This window comes from Hippocampus comes, unplaced genomic scaffold (genome assembly GCF_001891065.2).
Source record: "Hippocampus comes isolate QL1 unplaced genomic scaffold, H_comes_QL1_v1.1 scaffold180, whole genome shotgun sequence".
NCBI lineage: Eukaryota > Metazoa > Chordata > Actinopteri > Syngnathiformes > Syngnathidae > Hippocampus > Hippocampus comes.
In genome coordinates, this window is record NW_017805076.1 from 1,002,075 (window position 1) to 1,013,635 (window position 11,561).

The following is an 11,561-nucleotide window of genomic DNA, read 5'->3' on the forward strand; positions in this document are numbered from 1 at the left end:
GTGGATGTCTATTTACAGTATATACAACAAAATACAGTTTCATGAGGTAGAATACTTTATTTTCTCTTCATTTTAAGCTTTTTAGCAAGCGCTAAAAGCTTATCTGTCCTCTCTGTCTTTTTCCACTCTCTTTTTAGCCAACTCCTCTTGTTTTTACACATGCTCCAGGCTGTCGAAAAGCACCTCAAGCGCTTTGCGACAGCCTGGAGCATCGAGTAGTTACTTTTCAGAAGAAATGTCTTTTCAGTGTTTCACCGAGGTTGCATGACTCTGTAAAGCTTTCCATCCTCTCGATCCGTATCGAATGACATCGTCACACACTGTACACAGAGCTTTACCGGCGACATCGAGCTTTTTCACGAAATCCGACACAAGCACAATGGTTCTTCTTTACTGTTTCCTACTGGGGACACCGTCAGCTAGTTCTATCCCACCAGTCCCATCGAAACGTGTTTTTCAGATCCGCATCTATCTGACGCACTTTAGCTTCGTCACGTGTCTCGATAACATTCGGCATTCGCGAGAAAGGGGTTTAGGATGGCGAACACAGATTGGTTGTGATTTGCATTTCCCGATATAGTGACCAATCACAACAAGTAAGACATTGGTTTTAGCCCATATAGGAAGTAACGACAAACTAACGCTTCGCGATAAAAAACAGGATTCAAAATGGATGCTTGCAAACGTTGCTTGTAAACATTACGAGCCCCGAATCTGCCGAAGACAAGCCCTGACCCTGCCCCTCGCCCCCAGAATTTTTTTACGGATTTGGAACAATATAAAATAGGTCCATTTTGACTGGAAAAAAAGCGGAATTCCGCCAAAAAGCGGAAAAATCTCATCCCTGCTTCTATTATTGTATTCTCTTTTCTTTATTACCACTATTTTTATTTTTCTTCTTCGTGCTACCGCTATTTTTATTTTTATTCTTCGTGATGGGTTCACTTTGGCCCAGGGAGTCAAGTTCAGCATTCGCTTCAATAATATCTGGCGCCATTTAGCGTCGTGAATGGGTATAATGTCTAGACGCCGAATATAAGACGACCCCCACTTTTTCAGTCTTATTTCAGTGCAAAAAACACCGTCTTATATTCGGGCCAATACGGTATTTACATAATTATCTCAAATATATTTTTATGCATTTTGACTCATATTGTACCTACTACTGTATTACTAATCAATAAGCAATCCAACATGGGGATCAAATACAGTAATTACTTCCCCCACTGTACATTGATATACTTATATTTTAATGCAGACCATGAGAAATGCATCTAACCTGTAACGGGTTCATCCAGAACTAGCTTCCCACCAGGTTTGAGTACTCTGGCCATCTCTGCCAGATTCTCTGAAGTGTGGATGGAAAAGCTGTCCGACAGAAGGCAAGAGAGCACCCAGTCAAATGAGGATTCAGCATAGGAGGCTAAGGAGAAGAAGGTAAATGTTCAACTTATGAGTGACATGACAATCAGACAAAAATAGAGTCATACTGTAGGTTATACTTACACAGCAAGAACATTTCCATATTTTCCACTGAAACGCTACCATTTGCACCTACAATGGCCCTCAGATCCTCTGCAAAGTGTTTTAGAGTGGTAGGTGATGATGGCTGAGTCCAAACCAACAGCACCTTATCCCCCATTTTGATACCAAGGTCCGCCATGATCACCTGGAAGGAAGATTCCCTTCAAATTGATTTATATTGACAATAAAAACATCATTAAATGGTCAAGTTGATTCATTGGTAGGTTTTGTCATGACTCATCGACAGCTAATCAATTATAACTGAATCATTTATGATAATTGTAATTATTTTTCATTTTCTGAACTGTCAATTCGAAGTAATGTCCTGTTTTTAAACAAACAAATAGATATTAAAACTTGTTTTTCTTAATCTGATTAATTCATTCATCAACAAACAAAATGATCAACAGATTAATCGATTATTAAAATAATGATTAATTGCAGCCTTATTCCATTTAATGTAATGCCGAATAAACTTTGGAAGAATAAAATTTAGCTTAGTGGCCTTTTTATTCAGCTGAACATTTGAACGTTTGTGCTGTACATGCATGCAGGCTTTGGAGTGGCCAAGTCAAAGTCTAGATTTGAATCTGACTGAGATGCTGTGTTGTGACCTAAAACGGGCAGTTCATGCGAGAAAACCCTTCAATATGGCGGGGTTGAAGCAATTCAACCAAAAATCCAAAATTCCTCCACAGGGATGTGAAAGACTCCTCACCAGTTATTTGCAAATGCCTGATTTCAGTTATTGCTACCAAGGTTGGCGCAACCCATTAATAGGTTCAGGGGGCAATTACTTTTTCGCAGAGGGGCAGAAAGGTTTTTTTTTTTGGGGGGGTGCCTTAATATATTGAATTGTCATTTCAACACTGCATTTTGTATTTTCTTGGGTTGTATCTATGTGATATTAAAATTGGTAATGAGGAAAGGGGGCAAATATTTTTTCACGGCACTGTATCTCACTGAACTGTGAGCGTGTCTAAGTGGAAGAGGAACAGTAATGGCCGCGGAAGAGAAAGTGAATTGTATCTGATTAAACGAAGCGGGTTACAAAGTACGAAACATTCAGGAGACGCTTGGGAGTCTGAAAGACTCAAATCTACGAGACTTTGAAAAACGAGGAAGCGATTCTTGCTCAGTCCGATTCTGGCTATTTCCATGCTCAGAGTGAATTGCTTGCGGCTCAACAGACAGTCGAGTAAATGAACATTTCCTGGAATGGTTTGACTGTTATTGTGCTAAAAAATTTACGCAAACTGGACCGCTAATAAGAGAGGAAGCGAGTTCCATAGCGCGATGGGCTTCGAAGCGTCCCGTGGCTGGCTTCAAAAGTTTGTTGCACGACATCAGCTGAGCAACACTGTCTTATGTGGTGATCGAGGGGAGGTCAAGTTTGAGACAGTGAGTGAATGGAAAGAAAGCCACCAGGTCTTTTACTCATCTCATTTTGTGGCAAATAGTCCATACTTTGTTGTATTTTGTCAAATACCTGTACTGTATGCTGCAGTTTTTGGGCAATATATTGTTGCACTTTGTTGCTTGTGTTGTCACACATGTTGTTAACATACTTGGACGTTCATACAGGACATATACCATACTTGTTTCACTGTTCTCATTTTAAAAAAGTATGGTAATACTTTAATGCTTTTGTTCTGTTGATATTTGGTATGGACTGTCAACATATACAGTTTTTTATATGTACTGTATCTTGTGCTGACCCGGCCCACCTGTCAAATTTAGAAATCAATGTGGCCCCCGAGCCAAAAAGTTTGCCCACCCCTGGAAAACAGGATTCAAAATGGATGCTTGCAAACGTTGCTTGTAAACATTACGAGCCCCGAATCTGCCGAAGACAAGCCCTGACCCTGCCCCTCGCCCCCAGAATTTTTTTACGGATTTGGAACAATATAAAATAGGTCCATTTTGACTGGAAAAAAAGCGGAATTCCGCCAAAAAGCGGAAAAATCTCATCCCTGCTTCTATTATTGTATTCTCTTTTCTTTATTACCACTATTTTTATTTTTCTTCTTCGTGCTACCGCTATTTTTATTTTTATTCTTCGTGATGGGTTCACTTTGGCCCAGGGAGTCAAGTTCAGCATTCGCTTCAATAATATCTGGCGCCATTTAGCGTCGTGAATGGGTATAATGTCTAGACGCCGAATATAAGACGACCCCCACTTTTTCAGTCTTATTTCAGTGCAAAAAACACCGTCTTATATTCGGGCCAATACGGTATGTACATAATTATCTCAAATATATTTTTATGCATTTTGACTCATATTGTACCTACTACTGTATTACTAATCAATAAGCAATCCAACATGGGGATCAAATACAGTAATTACTTCCCCCACTGTACATTGATATACTTATATTTTAATGCAGACCATGAGAAATGCATCTAACCTGTAACGGGTTCATCCAGAACTAGCTTCCCACCAGGTTTGAGTACTCTGGCCATCTCTGCCAGATTCTCTGAAGTGTGGATGGAAAAGCTGTCCGACAGAAGGCAAGAGAGCACCCAGTCAAATGAGGATTCAGCATAGGAGGCTAAGGAGAAGAAGGTAAATGTTCAACTTATGAGTGACATGACAATCAGACAAAAATAGAGTCATACTGTAGGTTATACTTACACAGCAAGAACATTTCCATATTTTCCACTGAAACGCTACCATTTGCACCTACAATGGCCCTCAGATCCTCTGCAAAGTGTTTTAGAGTGGTAGGGGATGATGGCTGAGTCCAAACCAACAGCACCTTATCCCCCATTTTGATACCAAGGTCCGCCATGATCACCTGGAAGGAAGATTCCCTTCAAATTGATTTATACTGACAATAAAAACATCATTAAATGGTCAAGTTGATTCATTGGTAGGTTTTGTCATGACTCATCGACAGCTAATCGATTATAACTGAATCATTTATGATAATTGTAATTATTTTTCATTTTCTGAACTGTCAATTCGAAGTAATGTCCTGTTTTTAAACAAACAAATAGATATTAAAACTTGTTTTTCTTAATCTGATTAATTCATTCATCAACAAACAAAATGATCAACAGATTAATCGATTATTAAAATAATGATTAATTGCAGCCTTATTCCATTTAATGTAATGCCGAATAAACTTTGGAAGAATAAAATTTAGCTTAGTGGCCTTTTTATTCAGCTGAACATTTGAACGTTTGTGCTGTACATGCATGCAGGCTTTGGAGTGGCCAAGTCAAAGTCTAGATTTGAATCTGACTGAGATGCTGTGTTGTGACCTAAAACGGGCAGTTCATGCGAGAAAACCCTTCAATATGGCGGGGTTGAAGCAATTCAACCAAAAATCCAAAATTCCTCCACAGGGATGTGAAAGACTCCTCACCAGTTATTTGCAAATGCCTGATTTCAGTTATTGCTACCAAGGTTGGCGCAACCCATTAATAGGTTCAGGGGGCAATTACTTTTTCGCAGAGGGGCAGAAAGGTTTTTTTTTTTGGGGGGGTGCCTTAATATATTGAATTGTCATTTCAACACTGCATTTTGTATTTTCTTGGGTTGTATCTATGTGATATTAAAATTGGTAATGAGGAAAGGGGGCAAATATTTTTTCACGGCACTGTATCTCACTGAACTGTGAGCGTGTCTAAGTGGAAGAGGAACAGTAATGGCCGCGGAAGAGAAAGTGAATTGTATCTGATTAAACGAAGCGGGTTACAAAGTACGAAACATTCAGGAGACGCTTGGGAGTCTGAAAGACTCAAATCTACGAGACTTTGAAAAACGAGGAAGCGATTCTTGCTCAGTCCGATTCTGGCTATTTCCATGCTCAGAGTGAATTGCTTGCGGCTCAACAGACAGTCGAGTAAATGAACATTTCCTGGAATGGTTTGACTGTTATTGTGCTAAAAAATTTACGCAAACTGGACCGCTAATAAGAGAGGAAGCGAGTTCCATAGCGCGATGGGCTTCGAAGCGTCCCGTGGCTGGCTTCAAAAGTTTGTTGCACGACATCAGCTGAGCAACACTGTCTTATGTGGTGATCGAGGGGAGGTCAAGTTTGAGACAGTGAGTGAATGGAAAGAAAGCCACCAGGTCTTTTACTCATCTCATTTTGTGGCAAATAGTCCATACTTTGTTGTATTTTGTCAAATACCTGTACTGTATGCTGCAGTTTTTGGGCAATATATTGTTGCACTTTGTTGCTTGTGTTGTCACACATGTTGTTAACATACTTGGACGTTCATACAGGACATATACCATACTTGTTTCACTGTTCTCATTTTAAAAAAGTATGGTAATACTTTAATGCTTTTGTTCTGTTGATATTTGGTATGGACTGTCAACATATACAGTTTTTTATATGTACTGTATCTTGTGCTGACCCGGCCCACCTGTCAAATTTAGAAATCAATGTGGCCCCCGAGCTAAAAAGTTTGCCCACCCCTGACACACACACACACACACACACACAAAGATAGGCACACCCTTTTTTGAATTGTATTAAAGGTGGGTCAAGGGAAAGGCGTCTTTGTCACTCTGCCTCGCGACCCTCGCGGTTAGGAACAGTTGATGACGCAGAGCTCTGTCAAGAATAATTGTCTTGATGTATGCTGCATTAGATTATGCTATTTGTTACACTTTTCTGTGTCACTGACACCATAGACGCGTGCGTGTGGTCATTCCTCAGCCCATAAACGAGCACGCCGGAAATCCACCAAATCCGCATAAAGTCGGAAAGACTCAAATCTTCGAGACTTTGAAAACCAAGGATGCGATTCTTACTCAGTCCGATTCTGGCAATTTCCATGCTTGGAGTGAATTGCGTGCAGCTCGACGGACAGTCGAGTAAATAAACGTTTCTTGGAATGGTTTGACTGTTATCGTGCTAAAAACTGCAAAACCGCAAACTGGACCGCGAATAAGAGAGCAATCGAGTTCCATAGCGCTATGGGCATCGAAGACTTCGAAGCGTCCCGTGGCTGGGTTCAAAAGTTCGTTGCACGACATCAACTGAGCAACGCTGTCTTGTGTGGTGATCGAGGGGAGGTCAAGTTCGAGACAGTGAGGGAGTGGAAAGAAAGCCACCAGGTCTTTTACTTGTCTCATTTTGTAGCAAATAGTCCTAACTTTGTTTTATTTTGTCATGTACCTGTTCTGTATGCTGCAGTTTTTGGGCAATATATTGTTGCACTTTGTTGCTTGTGTTGTCACACATGTTGTTAACATACTTGGACGTTCATACAGGACATATACCATACTTGTTTCACTGTTCTCATTTTAAAAAAGTATGGTAATACTTTAATGCTTTTGTTCTGTTGATATTTGGTATGGACTGTCAACATATACAGTTTTTTATATGTACTGTATCTTGTGCTGACCCGGCCCACCTGTCAAATTTAGAAATCAATGTGGCCCCCGAGCCAAAAAGTTTGCCCACCCCTGGTTTAGGGGGTTGCATATGCGGTTGTGATGAATACTTTTCTCAGCTTGCCATTAGCTTGATTCAAAAATCAACGTCGTGTTAAGACACCCTGAGATTGCAAAAACCTGGGGACATGGTTCCAGTAATCCAAGTTCTTCTTTTGCTTGTCTTCAGTTTGCCAGCTTTCATGTGCATCATCCTTAGAAGAGGCTTCCTTCTGGCACAAAAACCATGGATAAGAAGCAGAACAATGCCTATTTTCAAAATGTTCTGGATGTGATGTTGAGCACCGGAAGCAGACAGGAAAGCACCGCCTTGGTTTCAACTCTCAGCCTGAAAGGAAAAAGCCTCTTTTCACGGGTAGTTACCAGTAAATGTACAGTAAAGTCTAATTTCTATACCATTTGTTCCAAAAATTCTCTCTGCAATTGCAGATTTTTTTTCAGAATAATACATCTCATGACAGGTAAATCTCTCAAGGTTTTTTTGACTGTGAGACATATTTTTGATCCAAATTTTGGTTTAACTCTAATTGTACAACGGTTCTAACATCACAGTAACCAGTATTGGTTGGTAATCTCCTACTATACTCACCTGTGTCACTGACATCAAGCCTGATAACTTGAGAGCGGACGTCAGCTTCTCAGCAGTCCTCACACTCTGTGCGTCAACTCCTGAAGCAAAACGAGAGAGAATCTGAATACATTGAGAATGGGAAACTGATCGCACACATCAAAATAAGTGAATCCATTTTATAAATGGGGTAGTTGTCATTTGTTTTCTTTTTGATATTTATTGTCAATTAGGGATGCGTGAGTATCGATACCAGGCATAGGTACTGTATTGGGCCGATACTAGCCATGGTGTTGACAACTTGCCAAGTCTGCTGATTCTAGTCACCATTACTTGTGGCTATTACGATTTACAAACCCAATTGTGTCAACACTTCCTACTCATACTCCATGCCGTGTGCAAAGCGCGCATGCTCAGTGCGAACAAAACACCGAGCAAATGCTCCCTGCCCACTCTGCCAAGGTGAGCGGCACTGCCCCCTAACGTAGTCGAGGTGCAATTGCACGTTATTCTAGGACAGTAAAAAAGGGTTGCATATGCGGTTGTGATGAATACTTTTCTCAGCTTGCCATTAGCTTGATTCAAAAATCAACGTCGTGTTAAGACACCCTGAGATTGCAAATGGACGCACCCCACTATTTGAGAACCACTGCAGTAATCCAAGTTCTTCTTTTGCTTGTCTTCAGTTTGCCAGCTTTCATGTGCATCATCCTTAGAAGAGGCTTCCTTCTGGCACAAAAGCCATGGATAAGAAGCAGAACTATGCCTATTTTCAAAATGTTCTGGATGTGATGTTGAGCACCGGAAGCAGACAGGAAAGCACCGCCTTGGTTTCAACTCTCAGCCTGAAAGGAAAAAGCCTCTTTTCACGGGTAGTTACCAGTAAATGTACAGTAAAGTCTAATTTCTATACCATTTGTTCCAAAAATTCTCTCTGCGATTGCAGATTAGTGTGTGTGTGTGTGTGTGTGTGTGTGGTTCAAAAGTAAAATTAAATCCTTAAATTAACGATAAATATTTTTTGACGGACCATGTCAAACCATACGATACTGAAAAATAAAATTACCAGTAGATAAAATCAATAAATAACAATGGATTCAAACTGATCACCAACATGAACTCAGGAGCACATGAAGCCGCGATAAATGAAGGCGCGATATAGTGAGGATCACTGTATTCTGTTTTTATGTATAACACAACGAGCCAAATTCATTGGAATTGGGTTTGTAAATCGTAATAGGCACAAGTAATGGTGACTAGAATCAGCAGACTTGGCAAGTTGTCAACACCATGGCTAGTATCGGCCCAATACAGTACCTATGCCTGGTATCGATACTCACGCATCCCTAATTGACAATAAATATCAAAAAGAAAACAAATGACAACTACCCCATTTATAAAATGGATTCACTTATTTTGATGTGTGCGATCAGTTTCCCATTCTCAATGTATTCAGATTCTCTCTCGTTTTGCTTCAGGAGTTGACGCACAGAGTGTGAGGACTGCTGAGAAGCTGACATCCGCTCTCAAGTTATCAGGCTTGATGTCAGTGACACAGGTGAGTATAGTTGGAGATTACCAACCAATACTGGTTACTGTGATGTTAGAACCGTTGTACAATTAGAGTTAAACCAAAATTTGGATCAAAAATATGTCTCACAGTCAAAAAAACCTTGAGAGATTTACCTGTCATGAGATGTATTATTCTGAAAAAAAATCTGCAATTGCAGAGAGAATTTTTGGAACAAATGGCATAGAAATTAGACTTTACTGTACATTTACTGGTAACTACCCGTGAAAAGAGGCTTTTTCCTTTAAGACTGAGAGTTGAAACCAAGGCACCGCCTTTCCTGTCTGCTTCCGGTGCTCAACACCACATCCAGAACATTTTGAAAATAGGCATAGTTCTGCTTCTTATCCATGGCTTTTGTGCCAGAAGGAAGCCTCTTCTAAGGATGATGCACATGAAAGCTGGCAAACTGAAGACAAGCAAAAGAAGAACTTGGATTACTGCAGTGGTGTCCCCAGGTTTTTGCAATCTCAGGGTGTCTTAACACGACGTTGATTTTTGAATCAAGCTAATGGCAAGCTGAGAAAAGTATTCATCACAACCGCATATGCAACCCCCTAAACCAGGGGTGGGCAAACTTTTTGGCTCGGGCCCACATTGATTTCTAAATTTGACAGGTGGGCCCGGTCAGCACAAGATACAGTACATATAAAAAACTGTATATGTTGACAGTCCATACCAAACATCAACAGAACAAAAGCAGTGTTACCATACTTTTTTTTAAATGAGAACAGTGAAACAAGTATGGTGTATGTCCTGTATGTACGTCCAAGTATGTTAACATGTGTGACAACACAAGCAACAAAGTGCAACAATATATTGCCCAAAAACTGCAGCATACAGTACAGGTATTTGACAAAATACAACAAAGTTTGGACTATTTGCTACAAAATGCGTGTGTGTGTGTGCGTGCGTGTGTGTGCGTGCGTGTGTATGCGCGTGCGTGTGTATGCGCGTGCGTGCACGGAGCAAATGTTTTTTCGTCTGGGTTCCTAGAAGGTTGCAAACGATTGTTGAATGGTTGCAAACTGTTTTTCTCGTCACAAAGAAATTTTGAACATATCTTAAGTCCAGAACTATCAAATATGTGCCAATGTTCAACCAACTAAAGCGGGACTTGTTACTATAATTAGCATCAACGACTTAACCGCGCATGTCAGGAAAAAATGTTGGTAAGACTTTATTTCTAGTCATCTCTACAAGTGATCACATTTTCAAATGACAACTTCATAATTGTGGATAAGAGGTGATTACGAACACAGCCATTCACGAGCAATGTGACGATTTAGTGTCGTTATGCTAAATTAGCTGAGAGTATCGTAATTATCTTTCAAACAGTAACCAACATAAAATTCTAACAAACGCAGCATATTCGCTGATCTCACACAAGGTTAACTAACTCTGCTGCCACCAGTTACTCATTCAATATTTCCTACTGCGTCATGTCACCTACAACAAACTTATGTAACACACTATTTCGCTTTGTTTTGACACAGTCAAGCCGCATGGTTCACAAAAAGACCGGAGGCAGTGCAAGACAAATTCATAAGGCAATGTAGGGGGTTACTAGTAAATCCTATAGAGTTATTAAAAACCTGGTGACTGGTATGAATTTAAACAGATACGTTGGCACGCTGTGACTTACGTTGGTTTCGAAGTCTCTAATTCGAACTAACAAGATTTCCGCACCATCAGCTCGTTAGTCACTTGTCGGTTGAAAACGAAACACAAAGCATCGCGAGGGTTCCTCTACCAATACCCTTGTACGAGCTGCTCCCTAGTCATGTGCCGGTTGCAAACGAAACAGCTCTTTGACTCGGCTCCTTGAAGTGAACGACGAGATCACGCTCCTTTTTGGGTGCTTCCTGTGTGAAGTTTGCGTGTCCTTCGCGTCCCTGCGTGGGTTTTCTCCTACTCCGGTTTCCTACCACACACCAAAAACATGCATGGTAGGCTGAGTGAACATTGTGATCCCTTAGCGCAAATATTTGTCTGTGTGCCCTGGGGCCCTAATAAGGTTTTTTTGTACTTTGTATTTTTTGTAGCTCTACGGGGAACACACACACACACACACACACACACACACACACACACACGCACACACACACACACACACACAGTAATGTGTGTCAGAGAGCCAAATGAGCTGGTTCTTTTCAGTGAGCCGAGCCATAAGGGCCAGTTCTCTGAAAAGAGCCGGAATTCCCATCACTGCTGCTCGCGCATGCGCAGTAGATCGGCCATGTTTGTTAACCTGCGGCACAGAAGCAAGGACAAAACAACAGAAAATATTGAAAGCCATTGCAACACTTTCAGAACATCTTGGTCCAATAGAAATAGAGACATAGATCAGATCGTCTTGGTCGAGAGAGAGAGAGAAAGACAGAGCGAGAGATCGGTTGGTCAGTGAGAAGTTGTGGTTTTACGTGCTGAGTAGGTGCTGTGATGAGATTCGTTCTCGAATGAACATCGTGTAGCGAGCA

At 40.8% G+C, this 11,561-nt stretch overlaps 1 protein-coding gene across 4 annotated transcripts in view; it reads right to left on the minus strand.

The window, feature by feature from the left end:
* Positions 1-11,294, minus strand: part of ciapin1 (cytokine induced apoptosis inhibitor 1) — a 25,040-nt gene extending 13,746 nt beyond the window's left edge. For 2 of the 4 annotated variants that reach the window (XM_019865274.1, XM_019865271.1), the window contains exons 1-2: positions 1,507-1,702; positions 1,280-1,423 (exon numbers count right to left, since the gene is read on the minus strand). In XM_019865274.1, coding sequence (XP_019720833.1) covers positions 1,280-1,423; positions 1,507-1,663 — 301 coding nt within the window. In that variant the 5' untranslated portion in view covers positions 1,664-1,702. Of the gene's footprint in view, positions 1-1,279; positions 1,424-1,506; positions 1,703-3,932; positions 4,077-4,159; positions 4,323-10,723; positions 10,773-10,852; positions 10,986-11,268 lie in introns of those variants that run through there. The other 2 variants (XM_019865272.1, XM_019865273.1) reach the window with 2 other exon arrangements.
* Positions 11,295-11,561: the final 267 nt, after the last annotated feature.